The 20,581-nt window shown below is 44.6% G+C and overlaps 1 protein-coding gene across 1 annotated transcript in view; it reads right to left on the reverse strand.

The window, feature by feature from the left end:
- Positions 1-20,581, reverse strand: part of WDR97 (WD repeat domain 97) — a 519,753-nt gene that overhangs the window by 197,151 nt on the left and 302,021 nt on the right. Inside the window, exon 15 of the mRNA XM_069732096.1 lies at positions 1,399-1,446. Within this exon, the coding sequence (XP_069588197.1) occupies positions 1,399-1,446 (48 nt within the window). The remainder of the gene's footprint in view (positions 1-1,398; positions 1,447-20,581) is intronic.

The following is a 20,581-nucleotide window of genomic DNA, read 5'->3' on the forward strand; positions in this document are numbered from 1 at the left end:
CATAACCAACCAAATGCAGAGCGGCAACCAATTACACTGGTCACTAGGGCCAAAATGAACTATAAAATGAAGGTGTGAGGCTGTGACCCCTGTTACAGCTAGGGGGCGCTGTTTGTGCTCCCCAGAATGCGCACGGAGGTGTATGAAGGCTGTAGGTGTGCATGGCAGTCGCAGATGTAGCTGTGATTGCAATGTGTGGCAGTGGCTTGTGTCACAGGTAGGGGTCGCTGTGTCTTTTCCCCAGGTTGTGCATGCAGATGGATGAAGTCCATAGGTGTGCATGAGAGTCACAGATTTCCGGTCCGGGTTTTCCATGTGGCTGAAGGCCACAGGTTTGTGTGTGTTTAAAAGCCTTGAAGTAAGATGTATGGGTGTGTCATGTCAGGTGAAGTGCACGTCAGTGTCAGTCTGGTGTGTAGAGCAGAGTCCTGCAGAGCGCTGGCTGAGTGCATGGAAGCACAGGCCAGCGGAGCCAGCACCCAGGGCAGCTGAATAGCCTGGCACCCCCAGCGTATACAGCAATGCAAGTCATCCATGGTACTGGTCTTGGATGTGGACAGTCCTGGGCCTGGAGGTGGATGTCCTGTGCCGAAAGACAGATTTGGACAGTCCTGTGTCTGGGTGTGGATGTCCTGTGCCCGAAAGACAGATGTGGATAGTCCTGTGCCCGGGTGTGGATGTCCTGTGCCCGAAGGAGTCGGATGTGGACAGTCTTGTGCCCGGAGGAGGATGTCCTGTACCCGAAAGAGACAGATGTGGACAGTCCTGTGCTCGTAGGTGGATGTCCTATGCCCGAAAGAGGACTAGCATGTGAAACGATTGCAAACAGGTAGATATGGTGCCCGGCTGCTATCCGGAGGATATCCTGGGCTGTGTAAAGCTGTGTGAGTAAAGAGACTGTGATACAGTGATGCAGGACACCCACGAGAACTAGCCAGAGGGGGCTGGCGTGTGTAGTATCTGCAACATATGAGGCTGTGTATATGGAGACAGTAATATGGTATGTGGTCGCCCAGGGAAACTGGACAAGGGAAGTCCGGCCTGTTTAGGGACTGTAAATCTAAAGCCATATGATATGTATTGCTATGACCTGGTGTGAACTGAACACTGATAATATACACTGAAGTTATATGCATTTGTGTGAGGAAACACATTAAAGAGACTTTTTGTGTTGGAACTTTGTGGGTCACTGCCTCTTCACTGCGTACGATGCTACTGCAGCCTTACAAAGGGTTAATTCACTCTGTGCTATGCATCAACTATATTTTCAGGAGAAATTCACCGTCTACAGAATAAAATGATGCTTTATGATGTTTCTTCTAATTGAGACTGTTGGGGGCTCATCATGATCACTTTCTCCACACAGACAGGGTAACTACATGAAATTTCACCCCTTACCTTTATTTGGATTGGCTGCGGCCTTGGAATCCGGGACAATCTGGTTTTCTGCAAGAGAAAAAATTGTCTCCAGGGAGTCATTCACGTGACCAACTGTGATCTGCTCATTAGTCAGCCATGAGATACATAAACCTGTCACCGTATTGTGGTAATCAAGACATGGGAATCCATCAGCTTACTCTGTAGATGTTACCTAACACCTCACCACAGAAGTAGAGCTATGGATTCCTGACACCGCACCACAGAGGCAGAGTCATGGGGAACATCTAAGGAGGAAGCTGATAGGTTCCCTAATGCCACACCACAGAGGCAGAGTCATGGGGAACATCTAAGGAGGAAGCTGATGGGTTCCTAATGCCACACCACAGAGGCAGAGTCATGGGGAACATCTAAGGAGGAAGCTGATGGGTTCCTAATGCCACACCACAGAGGCAGAGTCATGGAGAACATCTAAGGAGGAAGCTGATGGGTTCCTAATGCCACACCACAGAGGCAGAGTCATGGGGAACATCTAAGGAGGAAGCTGATGGGTTCCTAATGCCACACCACAGAGGTAGAGTCATGGGGAACCTCTAAGGAGGAAGCTGATGGGTTCCTAATGCCACACCACAGAGGCAGAGTCATGGGGAACATCTAAGGAGGAAGCTGATGGGTTCCTAATGCCACACCACAGAGGTAGAGTCATGGGGAACATCTAAGGAGGAAGCTGATGGGTTCCTAATGCCACACTACAGAGGCAGAGTCATGGAGAAGGTCTATAGGGAGAAGCTGATGTTTTCCCGACACCAAAATTTAGCGTTTTCGTGCGGTCGCCGCACACGTCAAATCGGCGCATGTGGACGCATCCGCATACAACGCATGTCCCTGTGTACCCAATGTTAAAAATAGGTATGCAGGAAAACGCAGGACGCATACAGAAGTAGGCTGAGCGAAGGCAGAGCTTCATGGAGGAAGAAGGGAGGAAGTACGCAGCCCTCCTGAACGTAAATGTGAACCTAGCCTTAGCCCATATACTTACCATTGAGGTCATTTAGTTTATCATTTTAGTATTTTGTTATCTGGTCTTTTCACAAACATACACACGTCATCAAAATTGTTGGTAGACACCTGTAGTCCTAGTTAGTGGACACACCGCCATTTAACATGTCCCTTTTGTCACATTATTTTCAGGGGTGCCATCATTTCTGTCCAGGCCGATTTCATGAGCTTTATTTTTTATAAATTCTGTGGACGCATGACTGTAAAGCAATGTGTGACTTTCATTTGTTCATTTTCATAGATGTTATATTTATTATTACTTTTGTCAGATTGAAGTTATTTCTGTCACCATTGCGGGTTTTTCTGTCATTAAACGAAGGGGACCAACAGATTTGACCATGGGTGTATCTTGTAGTCTTGTATGCACACTGGATTCAGAGCATACAGATATACACAACCTGCATGGAGCATGTAGGTCGCACTGCGGCCATTTTCCTGCCAATCTGCTGCAGGTATCTCCTATTGGAGCATTAGCTCCAGGGACAATATCTGCTATTTTTGGATCATTATTACCTGTGAATGATGTTTCATCCCTGACGTGATGTGGATTTTATTATGTAGAAGAATTTCTACACCGTTTCTGACCCTTTATATTACTATTGCTCATAAGTGTACCTAATGTTATCATAATATGTTTTGGAAGGTTATTATGATCTTTGGGCTGGGTATCCTCTTGGTTTTGAGGCACCTTTTATAATATTTTATGTACAGCAGAAACCAGAGGTTTCCATCCACTATATATAAAGACACATCTGCAGGTTTTTCTCAATATCTGACATGAAATCAGAATAAACCTTTCCCGATTTAGGACAATTAGGATTACCATAATGATTAATATTTGCCACATGCCAGAATAATGAGAGAGAGAATGTTTTAAGGCATTTTTATTACTTACTGAAAGTTATAAGTTTCCATCCATTTCATTAGTATTTGGAGCCACTGACCTTACACTGAATGACTTGTTCTAAAACATTGACATTGTCATCCTTAAGCCACTTTGTCACCAGTTTGGCAGTATGCTTCAGGTCATTGTCCATTTGGAAGACCCATTACTGCCCAAGCTTTAACATCCAAGCTGATGTCTTGAGATGTTGCTTCAGTATTGAATCATAATCTTCTTTTCTCATGATGCCATCTATTTTGTGAAGTGCCCCAGTCCCTATCGCAATAAAACAACCTCACAACATGATGCGGTCACCTCTGTGTTTCACAGGTGGGATGGTGTTCTTAGGCTTCCAAGCTTCCCCCCTTTTCCTCCAAATGTACCAATAATAATAATAATAGTAATCTTTATTTATATAGCGCCAACATATTCTGCAGCGCTTTAGAGTTTAACAGTTTCAAACACAACAGTCATAAGTAACAACGTTAACAATACAATAAAGCAAAATAAGACGACCCTGCTCGTGAGAGCTTACAATCTACAATGAGGAGGGGGAGATGCAAAGCACAGGTGTGTATTTACAATGATGTATTTACAATGATGGTCCAGCCATCTTCAGGGGTGGGGGATAGATGGAGATAGTGAATGGGCTACACACACACACACACACACACACACATAACATGAGTTTGATTAGTGAACGTGATAGGCCGATCTGCACAAATGTGTTTTGAGCGAGCGCCTAAAACTGAGAAGTCTTGGAGTCGGGAGTGGGAGGTACGGATTAGTGCAGAGGTTAGTCGAAAGTCGTTTGCAGAGCGCAGCGGTCGTTAGGCCGACAGACAGAAATGAGGGAGGAGATGTAAGGGGGCCGCACTGTGGAGAGCTTTGTGGGTGAGAACAAGTACTTTGAATTGGATCCTGTAATGAATGGGCAGCCAGTGTAACGACTGGCGAAGAGCGGACGCGTCCGAGTAACGATTAGCCAGATGGACGACCCTGGCTGCTGCATTAAGGATGGATTAGAGAGGGGAAAGTCGAGTGAGGGGGAGGCCAATTAATAGAGCGTTGCAGTAGTCCAGGCGGGAGTGGATCAGGGCGACAGTGAGGGTTTTAGTTGTCTCCATGCTGAGAAAAGGGCGGATTCTAGAGATGTTCTTTAGGTGTAAGCGGAACGAGTGGGCAAGAGATTGTATATGGGAGGTGAAGGAGAGATCGGAGTCAAACATAACACCCAGACAGCGCACCTGCTGTGGGGGTGTTATTATGGTGCCATCCAAGGAGAGGGAAATATGGTCATTATGCTCAAAAAGTTCACTTTTAATTTCACCAGACCACAGGACATGTCTCCAAAAATTAAGGCATTTGCAAATATTAATCTAGCTTTTTAATGTTTCTTTTGGAGTAACGGCTTCTTTCTGGCAGAGTGGCCTTTCAGCCTATGTTGATTCAGTACTTGTTTTACTGTGGATGTTGACACAATCTTACTAGTTTCCAGTTTCTTCACAAGGTCTTTTGCTTTTGTCCTTGGGTTGATATGCACATGTCGGACCAAAGCACGTTCATCTCTGGGACACAGAACCCATCACCTTCCTGAGCGGTATGTTGGCTGGACATTCCCATCTTGTTTGCACTTGCGTATAATTGTTTGTACAGATGAACGGTGCACCTTCGGGTATCTTGAAATTGTACCCAAGGATGAGCCAGACTTGTGCAAGTCCACAATTCTCATCCTGATATAATGGCCGATTTATCGAGACTTTCACATGACGCTACACAAAGACGCAGTGTGTTTCAGGTGTGCATCAAAATACATCCACAGGTAAGTCTCTATTTAGCCAATATAGAGAACAAAGATCCTCCAAAAACAAAATAACGATCTAAAATTATTTATTTTTATTAAAAATGCAAATTAAAAACATAATGACAATGGAGATGGCAACACATACTGTACAGAAAACGAAAAACACTGTGAAAGGAAATGAATCCTAACTATATGAAATTATTCTTAAACAGAAAATGTATAGGAATATGTAGTCACCTAATGAAAAGTTATGATAATGCTATGTACCTCATGGTAAACATCTCAGAGGGTAACCGTTAGGCCGGAGTCACACTCAACGTTTTAAAAATCGGCCCGATTTTGACGTCCGAGAATCACACAAATGTTCTCCGTATGGTTATCCGTGTGTAATCTGTTTGCAATGCGATGATGCGATTTCCTGACATCTAAGTATCCGTATGACATGCAAATGGCTTTACATTGCTCTCTGCTTTTCCACAATGAATTTAATGGTTCAATGGGCTGAAATGAGATAAATGTGGGCATATTTCTCGCGAGTCACACTGATGGTCGCACCCATAGACTTGCATTGGCGAGTCTCGGCCGATATACGTGTAAAATCGGAGCATGCTGCCATTTCACTTGCATGCTGAATACGCCCGAGAAAAAAAAATGGTGACCTGAGTTTCCCCATAGCTTAATACTGGTCTGAGTGCTATTATACACTAGTGTGACTCCGGCCTTAATATGCAAAGTGAAAACCATACTGAAAGGGTGCTAAGTGCTTGAGATGTAGAGATAATGCTGGGCAACGCTGGAATCTGCCCCAAGCACGTGCTGCCGACCAGATAGATGGGATGTTAGGAGTAGAGCCATAATAGCATTGATCCGAACCATCCGTCCGCAGACACACCGGGGAAAGAAGGTGAAGATAAATGACAAGAATCCACATTAAACAGAGCGTCATCCATATTTACCCAGAATTGGCCTTGTACCAGTGGACCCTTTACGCGCGTTTCGGCTGTGCTTCCTCAGACGCACCCTTTATTTACCACGATGTACGGTACATCAGTATAACAGCTGGCATTTCTTCCAATAGGTAACTACATATTCCTACGCACTTTATTCTTAATAAGTTCATATATTTAGGATTCATTTCCTTGCACAGTGTTTTTCGATTTCTGTCCTGTATGTGTTGTCATCTCCTTCGTCATTATGTTTTTAATTTGCATTGTTGTTGATCTAATATTATGTGTGTTTATTATTATTTTGTTTTTGGAGGATCTTTGTTCTCTATATTGGTTTTCTGCTATCACGGTCCTCCGGTTTATTGCTTAGGGCACAATAGGCGCTTGTGTCTCTAATTATCGGAAGCTTCCAAACACATGACATCATCATCATATGGGCAGTCCAGTATTGTTTAATAGCAATCTTAGTGTATGGAAACTTGTGACTTTGCAGTAAGTAATAAAAATGCCTTAAAACATTCTCTCTCTCTCTCATTATTCTGGCATTTGTATAATATTAATAATTATGGTAATCCTAATTGGCCTAAAACGGGAAAGGTTTATTCTGATTTCATGTCAGAAACTGAGAAAAATCTGCAGATGTGTCTTCTTCTATAGTGGATGGAAACTTCTGGTTTCACCTGTACATGTCTTGTATTATTCTAACTAATCAAGAATATAGATTTTACATTATATACTTGTAAAACACTTCTGGATCCTCATTATGGCTCTGATTATTGTGAAGTGTTGCCCCCTCTACAGGTGAGGGATGGTCCTTGGGATTGTTAGGTTTATCACATCATAGAGGCAGAGTCATGAGGAACATCTTTGGGGAAGGCATGATGGTTTCCTAAAGTTTCCCTAGAGAACCTGCCTCTAGGATAAGTATAAAAAACTCTTTGTGTGAGTATCACCCGGAGAAGGTTCATGCCCCGGGTGGATGACGTAAGGCACAATTGTAAGGACAATGTCCTGGAAGAGTTTTTCCCATCTAAAAGAATTAGCCAGAAAGACTTAATATCGTCGTGAAGAACAATACAGAGGAGAAGCAACATGAAAGGGAACACGTGATCAACATCTTGTAGGGACTTTTAAAAACCGTTAGACCAGGAGCATCGGACTACTAGAACAATGAAGGACAAGAAAGAAACGTCAGTCTGAAGATCTCCCAGAAAGTCTGATGTTCTAGAAAGTCCATTTCTTTATTTGAAAAATATGTTCATGTCATCTGCTCATTGAGCATCACCGGCCTTAATCATAGTGAGAATGATAGGACAGTACTCTATTATTATTATTTATATAGCACCATTGATTCCATGGTGCTGTACAGGAGAAGGGGTTACATACAAATTACAGATATCACTTACAGTAAACTAACAATGACGGACAGGTACAGAGGGGCGAGGACCCTGCCCTTGCCGGCTTACATTCTACAGGATTATGGGGAAGGAGACAGTAGGTTCTATAAGAACAAGCCATGAGCCAACCAGCAATGAACTGCACACATGCGTGACAAGCCCCAGTATTACATGTTCCTCCAAAATAAGCTCCATGAAAATATATGATTACCGGATCACAGGCACCAAGGACGTCTAGAATCAGAATGCAGAGAAAGTACATACGGTAATTAGTGTGAAGATTCAATAGATGCAGGACAGGCCGGTTAATCTGTTATGAACGTAAAACACTCGTGGATAAAGGAGAAAGGGAAGACCTATTACAAGGAGATGGCGCACCCACACCCAACTGGTCTGTGTACAGACTTGAAATACTCTAACCGCATAAGTCAAAACACCACTGCAGACCAGCCATCCTAAAAGGCCATTGAGGGGTTTCTTGTGCCTCCTGAGGAACCAAAGGGGAGTCTGCAACAAACTGCCAACAAGAGGATAGGAAAGTGTGCTGGAAGAACACCCAGAGTGAGAAAATTAAAACACATTAATATAGGGTAGAGAGGGAAAGCCAAGGAGAGAAAAAAGTAAGGGAACAAGTACAAACTCACAGAAGCCTAAAGAGGTGAAAGGAAGAGAAACTGTGAAGGAAAAACAGACACACAGCAGGAATTCAAATGGTGTTTGCCATGCAAGGTAAACCAGTTAGTTGAAGGCTGGAACTCCTAAACCCAAATTCAACTAGAATTATAGCCAGCAAGGAAGTGCAGTGAAGGATGAACATATAAAACCTAACCCAGAATGTGATAGGGCCGATCAAAAGTGGGAAACAAAGACAATAGAGCCCATCAGCATTTGGACAGAGAAGAAAATGCAAGAGCTCAGCAGACAGGGGAAGTAACCATGGAGCAATAGGTAAGCAAATCAAATCCCCAAACTGAACCATGACATAATCCATGAGGAATCCTGGTGTCCAGCTGTAAAATACGAATACCAGCTGCTTCTCTCATATGAACAGCTCTCCCTGTCTCCTCCTCTAATTATTGATTTATTAACCTTTTCTATGCCACTTCGGGTAAAATACTGCAAGTTCCTATTCTGAACCTCGATAACTTGTTTAGCTGGAGCAGAGACCCCAGTGGTTGTAATTAGGGCCTCATACACACGCTCAGCAATGCATTCTGTTAGGCTATGTTCACATGTCCAGTAATCATCCGTTAGAAGATATCCAGCAGCAATCTGTTGGCAAAAAAAGTTGTGCAGAGACAACTTTTTTGTCAGTTTTTTTTTAAAAACGGATTTCAGCCGGATCCGTTTTTGTAACATTGAAGTCAATGGAAAACAGATCCATTAAATAGCCATCCGTTGGTCTCATATTTGAAACGGATCCGGTTTTTGCTTACTGTAGGTTGAAAAATAGATATTTAACATCTACTACTGGACAAGTGAACTTTCAAGCAATTATCTATTTGAAACTGATTCAGTAAGTAAAAATGGAACTTGCCTGCACGCAACCTATGATCCTCACAACCTGTGTCCTCCATACATCCGTGACCTCATCTCTGGTACTTACCTGCACGCAACCTACGATCTCACAACCTGTGTCCTCCATACATCTGTGACCTCATCTCTTGTACTTACCTGCACGCAACCTACGATCCTCACAACCTGTGTCCTCCATACATCTGTGACCTCGTCTCTAGTACTTACCTGCATGCAACCTATGACCCTCACAACCTGTGTCCTCCATACATCTGTGACCTCGTCTCTAGTACTTACCTGCACGCAACCTATGATCCTCACAACCTGTGTCCTCCATACATCTGTGACCTCGTCTCTTGTACTTACCTGCACGCAACCTATGATCCTCACAACCTGTGTCCTCCATACATCTGTGACCTCGTCTCTTGTACTTACCTGCACGCAACCTACGATCTCACAACCTGTGTCCTCCATACATCTGTGACCTCGTCTCTAGTACTTACCTGCACGCAACCTATGATCCTCACAACCTGTGTCCTCCATACATCTGTGACCTCGTCTCTTGTACTTACCTGCACGCAACCTACGATCTCACAACCTGTGTCCTCCATACATCTGTGACCTCGTTACTAGTACTTACCTGCACGCAACCTATGATCCTCACAAACTGTGTCCTCCATACATCTGTGACCTCGTCTCCGGTACTTACCTGCATGCAACCTACGATCCTTACCTGCACGCAACCTACGATCCTCACAACCTGCGTCCTCCATACATCTGTGACCTCATCTCCGATACTTACCTGCACACAACCTACGATCCTCACAACCTGTCTCCTCCATATATCTGTGTCCTAGTCTCTTGGTGCTTACCTGCACGCAACCTACGATCCTCACAACCTGTCCCCTCCATACATCTGTGACCTCGTCTCCGATACTTACCTGCACGCAACCTATGATCCTCACAACCTGTGTCCTTCATACATCTGTAACCTCGTCTCCGGTACTTACCTGCATGCAACCTACGATCCTCACAACCTGTGTCCTCCATACATCTGTGACCTCGTCTCCGGTACTTACCTGCACGCAACCTACGATCCTCACAACCTGTGTCCTCCATACATCTGTGTCCTAGTCTCTCGGTGCTTACCTGCACGCAACCTACGATCCTCACAACCTGTCCCCTCCATACATCTGTGACCTCGTCTCCGATACTTACCTGCACGCAACCTATGATCCTCACAACCTGTGTCCTCCATACATCTGTAACCTCGTCTCCGGTACTTACCTGCATGCAACCTACGATCCTCACAACCTGTGTCCTCCATACATCTGTGTCCTAGTCTCTCGGTGCTTACCTGCACGCAACCTACGATCCTCACAACCTGTGTCCTCCATACATCTGTGACCTCGTCTCCAATACTTACCTGCATGAAACCTACGATCCTCACAACCTCACAACCTGTGTCCTCCATACATCTGTGACCTCGTCTCCAGTACTTACCTGCATGAAACCTACGATCCTCACAACCTGTGTCCTCCATACATCTGTGACCTCGTCTCCGGTACTTACCTGCACGCAACCTATGATCCTCACAACCTGTGTCCTCCATACATCTGTGCCCTAGTTTCCGGTATTTACCTGCTCGCAACCTACGATCCTCACAACCTGTGTCCTCCATACATCTGTGACCTAGTTTCCAGTACTTACCTGCACGCAACCTACGATCCTCACAACCTGTGTCCTCCATACATCTGCGACCTAGTTTCCAGTACTTACCTGCACGCAACCTACGATCCTCACAACCTGTGTCCTTCATACATCTGTGATCCAGTCTCTCGGTGCTTATGTGCACGCAACCTCAGATCCTCACAACCTGTCTCCTCCATACATCGGTGACCTAGTTTCGGTACTTACTGCACACAACCTACGATCCTCATAACATCTGCTTCTCACTCTGGGTATTTGTTGGTTGTAGTCGACTCTTTAGAGAGCATCTGTGTTCTAAAAACCGTCCACCATGTGTGGGTTGTCTGCTGGTCAAGCTATTGCAATATTGATTAACACCATTTTCATCCCACCTCTCAATTTTTCTTCTTCTTTTTCTCCTTTATCATTGGTGAATTATGCCCCTTTCCTAGTGAATAAGGATTCATGCCCTTGATGCGGATCCATAACCCCTTATTCCACTGTCATCAATGTTACAAATGTTGAGAAAGTAGTTTGTATAATATAATGTAGATGGCATTTTTGGTCCAATTGTATTTATTTCAAGTACCTTTACTAGAAAAATATTAAGATTTGAGAGTCCTCCATGGTTGATAGCTTTTAATGGCTAAGTGAAAAGATGATAACAAGTCGCATCTTTCGAGGCTCCTCCGTCTCTTCATCAGGCATAGATTAATTCAAAATCTGAAGAGTCACATATTTATCCACAACAGGGCTCAGAAATAATGCAATAGATAAGACAGGTTACGTGAAGCAGAACTATCATTATAGGAGAGGGATAAACATTTGTGGCCGTAAACATTGGAACAGTTCATAGATAAGGAGAGTGAAAGTTTTACTGTCCTGTGATTGAGGTCTGGTCCATGGTCCTGATGTCCCCAAATAGTTTGAGTAGAATTTTCCTTAGTTGATGTAATAAGATCTAAATCTATGTGACACATTCATTCCTGTACTGAGTTTATACTCCCAGACCCTTCTGTCTCTCTGAGACATGAAGGTACCTTTTTATACCACAATAATAGAAGAATGGTGCCCACTCAGGTCTGAAACGTGAGGTGCGGGTGGAACTGACTGTGATAGTCCCTGAACTAAGAAGGTAAAATTCACCGCACACTCTCTTTGGTAGGTTTGCCAAAAAGCGATCATCAATTTTTATTTCAAATTACATAAACATCAAAAAAATCAAAAAACGAGTTCAAAATAATACAATCTGACTGAAACCCAACGTTTCGAACCTCCCGGGTCTTACTCATGGGGTTACTAAAAAAAATAAGAGAACAATATATGAGATGCTAGAAGTTGCCGACAGACAGAAAGACAGACAGACGGAAGTACCCCTTAGACAATTATAGAGTGTGCAGTGAATTTTACCTTCCTAGCTCTGAGACTATGACTGTCCGTTCCACCTGCACCTCGCATTTCAGATCTGAGTGCACACCATTCTTTTATTATTGTGGACCTTTTTCTTGGTGTCTGCACCAGTCAATCCAATGTCTTCAGAGACTTTTGCATAAGATACTGCAACAAGCACCAGTATTCTTTCACAAGTATCAAATTCTAGTGAATTTTTGAAAACCCCTCTACAGGAGTTAAGAACCAGAGACTACGAGGAAGAAAGACGTAAGCTTATATCCTATGACCTGCATTGTATAACTTTGGCTGAATACCACAAACAAGGCAAGATCCCTAGGGGTCTCAGGTGTAATTTACGCCCGACTCTTGATAAATACAAAAGGATTTTGATCAAATGTTCCCTTGATATCATCATTCTCACTACTGAATACCTACAGAAGGCAATTACTGAAACACAAAAAAATATCAAGGCCATTGAAACCCAGCTCAACTCAACTTTATCTTCAGCCGAATGGACTAATCTAAAAGACAAAACCGACAAAATTCTTACGGATCATCAGAAGTTCTTACAAGAAAGAAAACACCTTAAGTTTCAGCGGGACAACGACGACTAGGCGAACAACAGAATCTATAGATGAAGCGATTCTACCAGACCAAACAACTGGTGTCGCCAACAGAATCAACGCAGATTTGGGTCCTTCAGCACAGAAAGCGATTCTTCCACAGGTTCCAACAGGTTCCGTTTTTTATCCAAGGGCCACACAGGAGGCTATCAGCGCAAAGACCGACAAGACGATCCAGGAGAAAAGATGACAACTCGCTCCCAGGTAAGACATCAAACCTGGTGATCAATAGTTCCAACTACACGCTCTCCCCTGCAGAATTGGCCCTACTACAAAAAGGACTATCATTCTGTAGGTTAATCATCATATTAAGATATATATACCGGATATCTTACATAACAGTGGTCAATAATTCCCAGAAAATGTCAAGGACATCTGGTTTTCATTGCCCAGATTCTGTTCCTGCCCGAAAACGCCCAAAGATGTTGAATATTCAGCCAGAATCTCATAAAACCACAGACATGTGCAAAGCCTCCCCGCATTCTTCCACCTAATATATCTTGTATCCCAGGATGTGTATGTGCCAATTTATTATGTAACTCTACATTTCCTTTTGATCTTGGGCCTTTAAAAGCCCAGCCCTAAAAATAAAGACCAGAGACTATTTGGACAGACAACGAGCGTGCGTCTCTCTGATTATTGCTTCATTGCATAGGTACCTAAAGACAGAACACCTGAGTAGGTTGGAAAATCCCTTCTCTAACATGTTCTACTCCCAAATGGGATGCTTTCCAGTTGGAGAGGGACTTACAGCATTTCTACCGTGCAGTGAGACTGAAGACTCACTTTGGGACTCTTTCAGAGACCTCCAAGAGCAGAGTGTCTCCCACTGGGGACGTCTCTGTTGCGGAGATCTCCCTTGCCTCCCTGGGATTACGCAATTTGGGCCTAATCAAACAATACAATACTACCAGATAGCCTCTTAGTCACATTAGATGTTAACAGCCTTTATACGTACATTTCCCATGAAAAAGGTATTATGGCTACTAAAACACTCCTCCAGGCCTCTAATATGTCCGTTAACTCCACTCAATTTTGTCTAGACCTCCTCAAACTTATCCTGCATGAAAATTTTTTTCAATATGAGGATGTGTACTACAGTCAGTCCCGTGGGACCGCGATGGGCTCGAACGTCGCACCGGCTTACGCTAACGCATTCATGAGCTACTTTGAGGAGAATTACATTTACCCGGAGGAACTCTTCAACCGACACGTCAGATGTTATCATCGTTATATTGATGACATCTTTCTTGTTTGGACAGGGACATCTGATCTATTATCAAAATTCCATCAACTTCTAAATTCCATTTATCCAGAGCTCCAATTTACCATTCACTCTGATAAAGAACACATCTCATTGTTAGATACCATGGTACGTGAGGACCAACTTGGGAACCTCACAACCGATTTATTTACTAAATCTACAGACTGCAACAGTCTTTTACACTACTCCAGCAGTCACCGTAAAGCCACTAAAAATAGAATCCCCCGATCACAATTCACAAGGGTAGCCAAAATAGTTTCCGATCCTGATTTACTCCAAGCCTGCCTGGACGATATGTCCCAGAAATTTAGAGACAGAGATTACCCACCACGTTTGCTAGAACAAGAAAGAACTCGTATCCTTAGTCCATAATCTCCCTGTCCACAATCACTTCCCAAAGACCGCGTCCCGTTCGTACATACCTATCATCCCCTAATGCCCAAGGTCCATTCGATCATTAGGAAACATTGGCCATTACTTTCCAGAGCATATCTGATCATTGACTGCTTCACCACACCGGCCCTAATGTGTAGTAGGAGAGCCCCCAATATCAGAGACAGACTAGTACGGGCAGACATTGGTAGCTCTTGTCCTTCCACATCTCAAAGTTTCCTCACTACATGCCGACAAGGCACGTTTCCATGTCTAATCTGTGCCTCATGCTCCAATGTAATAAAATCGGATAGCGTCACCCATCCTAGGACAGGGACATCTTTGTTGTGAATTCTGTTGTCAAGCTCCCTCCTGTGGTCATGAATGGTACTTCGGCTGGTTCTGTCCATGGGCTTCCTCTGGTGGTTGTGAGTGGAGCTGCGGCTTCTGAGTTTCCTTCCACAGGTGACGAGGTTAATTCGTTAGCTGGCTGCTCTATTTAACTCCACTTAGATCATTGCTCCATGCCACCTGTCAATGTTCCAGTATTGGTCTAGTTCTCTCCTGGATCGTTCTTGTGACCTGTCTTCCCAGCAGAAGCTAAGTTCCTGCTTGTTTTTCTCTGGTTTGCTATTTTTCTGTTCAGCTTGCTATTTTGATTTTTGTCTTGCTTGCTGGAAGCTCTGGGACGCAGAGGGAGCGCCTCCGCACCGTGAGTTGGTGCGGAGGGTCTTTTTGCGCCCTCTGCGTGGTCTTTTTGTAGTTTTTTGTGCTTACCGCAAAGTTACCTTTCCTATCCTCTGTCTGTTCAGTAAGTCGGGCCTCACTTTGCTAAATCTATTTAATCTCTGTGTTTGTAATTTTCATCTTTACTCACAGTCATTATATGTGGGGGGCTGCCTTTTCCTTTGGGGAATTTCTCTGAGGCAAGGTAGGCTTTATTTTTCTATCTCTAGGGCTAGCTAGTTTCTTAGGCTGTGTCGAGTTGCATAGGGAGCGTTAGGAGCAATCCACGGCTATTTCTAGTATGTGTGATAAGATTAGGGATTGCGGTCAGCAGAGTTCCCACGTCTCAGAGCTCGTCCTATATTATTAGTAACTATCAGGTCATTCCGCGTGCTCTTATCCACCAGGTCCATTATTGTCCTTACCACCAGGTGATAACAGTACAGGTGGCCCAAAGTATTAATGCATCTCAATAGAGGGATAAGAGAAGTTCTGAGACCATTTTTTTTTCTTTGCAGTGTGTTTTGTCTCTCTTTTCCCCTTTACCTCTGGATGGTTCAGGATACAGGTGTAGATATGGACATTCAAGGTCTGTCCTCTTGTATGGATAATCTCACTGCAAGGGTACAAAACATTCAGGATTTTGTGGTTCGGAATCCGATGTTAGAGCCTAGGATTCCTATTCCTGATTTGTTTTTTGGGGATCGATCTAAGTTTCTGAATTTCAAAAATCAATTGTAAATTGTTTCTTGCTTTGAAACCCCGCTCCTCAGGTGACCCTGTTCAACAAGTGAAAATCATTATTTCTTTGTTACGTGGAGACCCTCAAGACTGGGCATTTTCCCTTGCGCCAGGAGATCCGGCATTGCGTGATGTTGATGCGTTTTTTCTGGCGCTCGGATTGCTTTATGATGAACCTAATTCAGTGGATCAGGCAGAGAAAATCTTGCTGGCTCTGTGTCAGGGTCAGGATGAGGTAGAAATATATTGTCAGAAGTTTAGGAAGTGGTCTGTACTCACTCAGTGGAATGAATGTGCCCTGGCAGCAATTTTCAGAAAGGGTCTCTCTGAAGCCCTTAAGGATGTCATGGTGGGATTTCCCATGCCTGCTGGTCTGAATGAGTCTATGTCTTTGGCCATTCAGATCGATCGACGCTTGCGTGAGCGTAAAGCTGTGCACCATTTGGCGGTATTATCTGAGCATAGACCTGAGCCTATGCAATGTGATAAGACTTTGACCAGAGCTGAACGGCAAGAACACAGACGTCGGAATGGGCTGTGTTTTTACTGTGGTGATTCCACTCATGCTATCTCCGATTGTCCTAAGCGCACTAAGCGTTTCGCTAGGTTTGCCACCATTGGTACGGTACAGTCGAAATTTCTTTTGTCCGTTACTCTGATTTGCTCTTTGTCATCCTATTCTGTTATGGCATTTGTGGATTCAGGCGCTGCCCTGAATTTGATGGACTTGGAGTTTGCTAGGTGCTGTGGTTTTTTCTTGGAGCCCTTGCAGTATCCTATTCCATTGAGAGGAATTGATGCTACGCCTTTGGCCAAGAATAAGCCTCAGTACTGGACCCAATTGACCATGTGCATGGCTCCTGCACATCAGGAAGATATTCGCTTTTTGGTGTTGCATAATCTGCATGATGTGGTCGTTTTGGGGTTGCCATGGCTACAGGTCCATAATCCAGTATTGGATTGGAAATCTATGTCTGTGTCCAGCTGGGGTTGTCAGGGGGTACATGGTGATGTTCCATTTTTGTCTATTTCGTCATCCACCCCTTCAGAAGTCCCGGAGTTTTTGTCGGATTACCGGGATGTATTTGATGAGCCCAAATCCAGTGCCCTACCTCCTCATAGGGATTGCGATTGTGCTATCAATTTGATTCCTGGTAGTAAGTTTCCTAAGGGCCGACTGTTCAATTTATCTGTGCCAGAGCACGCCGCTATGCGGAGCTATGTAGAGGAATCCTTGGAGAAGGGTCATATTCGCCCGTCGTCGTCACCATTGGGAACAGGGTTCTTTTTTGTGGCCAAGAAGGATGGTTCTTTGAGACCTTGTATTGATTACCGCGTTCTTAATAAGATCACAGTCAAATTTCAGTACCCTTTGCCGCTGCTGTCGGATTTATTTGCTCGGATTAAGGGGGCTAGTTGGTTCACCAAGATAGATCTTCGTGGTGCGTATAATCTTGTGCATATTAAACAGGGCGATGAATGGAAAACAGCATTTAATACGCCCGAGGGCCATTTTGAGTACCTGGTTATGGCATTCGGGCTTTCCAATGCTCCATCAGTATTTCAGTCCTTTATGCATGACATCTTCCGAGAGTACCTGGATAAATTCCTGATTGTATATTTGGATGATATTTTGGTCTTCTCGGATGATTGGGAGTCTCACGTGAAGCAGATCAGAATGGTGTTCCAGGTCCTTCGTGCAAATTCTTTGTTTGTGAAGGGGTCAAAGTGTCTCTTTGGAGTTCAGAAGGTTTCATTTTTGGGTTTCATTTTTTCCCCTTCTACTATCGAGATGGACCCTGTTAAAGTCCAGGCCATTTATGATTGGACTCAGCCGACATCTGTGAAGAGTCTGCAAAAGTTCCTGGGCTTTGCTAATTTTTATCGTCGCTTCATCAGTAATTTTTCTAGTGTTGCTAAACCGTTGACTAATTTGACCAAGAAGGGTGCTGATGTAGTCAATTGGTCTTCTGCGGCTGTGGAAGCTTTTCAGGAGTTGAAGCGTCGTTTTTCTTCTGCCCCTGTGTTGTGCCAGCCAGATGTTTCGCTTCCGTTTCAGGTCGAGGTTGATGCTTCTGAGATTGGAGCAGGGGCTGTTTTGTCGCAAAGAAGTTCTGATGGCTCGGTGATGAAACCATGTGCCTTCTTTTCTAGAAAGTTTTCGCCTGCTGAGCGCAATTATGATGTTGGCAATCGAGAGTTGTTGGCCATGAAGTGGGCATTCGAGGAGTGGCGTCATTGGCTTGAAGGAGCCAAGCATCGCGTGGTGGTCTTGACGGATCACAAGAATTTGACTTATCTCGAGTCTGCCAAACGGTTGAATCCTAGACAGGCTCGTTGGTCGCTATTTTTCTCCCGTTTTGATTTTGTGGTTTCATACCTTCCAGGCTCTAAGAATGTGAAGGCTGATGCCCTGTCAAGGAGTTTTGTGCCCGACTCTCCGGGTGTTCCTGAGCCGGCGGGTATTCTCAAGGAGGGGGTAATTTTGTCTGCCATCTCCCCTGATTTGCGGCGGGTGCTGCAAAAATTTCAGGATGATAGACCTGACCGTTGCCCAGCGGAGAAATTGTTTGTCCCTGATAAATGGACTTGTAGAGTTATCTCTGAGGTTCATTGTTCGGTGTTGGCTGGTCATCCTGGAATCTTTGGTACCAGAGATTTGGTGGCTAGATCCTTTTGGTGGCCATCTTTGTCGCGGGATGTGCGTTCTTTTGTGCAGTCCTGTGGGACTTGTGCTCGGGTTAAGCCCTGCTGTTCTCGTGCCAGTGGGTTGCTTTTGCCCTTGCCGGTCCCGAAGAGGCCCTGGACGCATATCTCTATGGATTTTATTTCGGATCTCCCTGTCTCTCAAAGGATGTCGGTCATTTGGGTGGTTTGTGATCGCTTCTCTAAGATGGTCCATTTGGTACCCTTGTCTAAATTGCCTTCCTCCTCTGATTTGGTGCCATTGTTTTTCCAGCATGTGGTTCATTTACATGGCATACCGGAGAACATTGTTTCGGACAGAGGTTCCCAGTTTGTTTCGAGGTTTTGGCGAGCCTTTTGTGCTAGGATGGGCATTGATTTGTCTTTTTCCTCGGCTTTCCATCCTCAGACAAATGGCCAAACCGAACGAACTAATCAGACTTTGGAAACATATCTGAGATGCTTTGTTTCTGCTGATCAGGATGATTGGGTGTCCTTTTTGCCGTTGGCTGAGTTCGCCCTTAATAATCGGGCCAGCTCGGCTACTTTAGTTTCTCCTTTTTTCTGTAATTCTGGTTTCCATCCTCGTTTCTCTTCAGGGCAGGTTGAGCCTTCGGACTGTCCTGGTGTGGATACGGTGGTGGACAGGTTGCAGCAGATGTGGACTCATGTGGTGGACAATTTGACATTGTCCCAGGAGAAGGCTCAACGTTTCGCTAACCGCCGGCGCTGTGTGGGTCCCCGACTTCGTGTTGAGGATTTGGTTTGGTTGTCGTCTCGTTATGTTCCTATGAAGATTTCCTCTCCTAAGTTTAAGCCTCGTTTCATTGGTCCGTATAAGATTTCTGAGGTTCTCAATCCTGTGTCGTTTCGTTTGACCCTTCCAGCTTCTTTTGCCATCCATAATGTGTTCCATAGGTCGTTGTTGCGGAGATACGTGGCGCCTGTGGTTCCATCCGTTGATCCTCCTGCCCCGGTGTTGGTTGAGAGGGAGTTGGAGTATGTGGTGGAGAAGATTTTGGATTCTCGTATTTCGAGACGGAAACTCCAGTACCTGGTCAAGTGGAAGGGTTATGGTCAGGAAGATAATTCCTAGGTCTTTGCCTCCGATGTTCATGCTGCCGATCTGGTTCGTGCCTTTCATTTGGCTCGTCCTGGTCGGCCTGGGGGCTCTGGTGAGGGTTCGGTGACCCCTCCTCAAGGGGGGGGTACTGTTGTGAATTCTGTTGTCAAGCTCCCTCCTGTGGTCATGAATGGTACTTCGGCTGGTTCTGTCCATGGGCTTCCTCTGGTGGTTGTGAGTGGAGCTGCGGCTTCTGAGTTTCCTTCCACAGGTGACGAGGTTAATTTGTTAGCTGGCTGCTCTATTTAACTCCACTTAGATCATTGCTCCATGCCACCTGTCAATGTTCCAGTATTGGTCTAGTTCTCTCCTGGATCGTTCTTGTGACCTGTCTTCCCAGCAGAAGCTAAGTTCCTGCTTGTTTTTCTCTGGTTTGCTATTTTTCTGTTCAGCTTGCTATTTTGATTTTTGTCTTGCTTGCTGGAAGCTCTGGGACGCAGAGGGAGCGCCTCCGCACCGTGAGTTGGTGCGGAGGGTCTTTTTGCGCCCTCTGCATGGTCTTTTTGTATTTTTTTGTGCTGACCGCAAAGTTACCTTTCCTATCCTCTGTCTGTTCAGTAAGTCGGGCCTCACTTTGCTAAATCTATTTCATCTCTGTGTTTGTAATTTTCATCTTTACTCACAGTCATTATATGTGGGGGGCTGCCTTTTCCTTTGGGGAATTTCTCTGAGGCAAGGTAAGCTTTATTTTTCTATCTCTAGGGCTAGCTAGTTTCTTAGGCTGTGTCGAGTTGCATAGGGAGCGTTAGGAGCAATCCACGGCTATTTCTAGTGTGTGTGATAGGATTAGGGATTGCGGTCAGCAGAGTTCCCACGTCTCAGAGCTCGTCCTATATTATTAGTAACTATCAGGTCATTCCGTGTGCTCTTAACCACCAGGTCCATTATTGTCCTTACCACCAGGTGATAACACATCTTACCCTATCCGCGGCTATCACACCTGTGACTCCAGCTTCGAGGTCTATTGGTCAAATGTCCCTGTGG

The sequence above is a fragment of the Ranitomeya imitator genome, chromosome 6 (assembly GCF_032444005.1).
Source record: "Ranitomeya imitator isolate aRanImi1 chromosome 6, aRanImi1.pri, whole genome shotgun sequence".
Taxonomy (NCBI): Eukaryota; Metazoa; Chordata; class Amphibia; order Anura; family Dendrobatidae; genus Ranitomeya; species Ranitomeya imitator.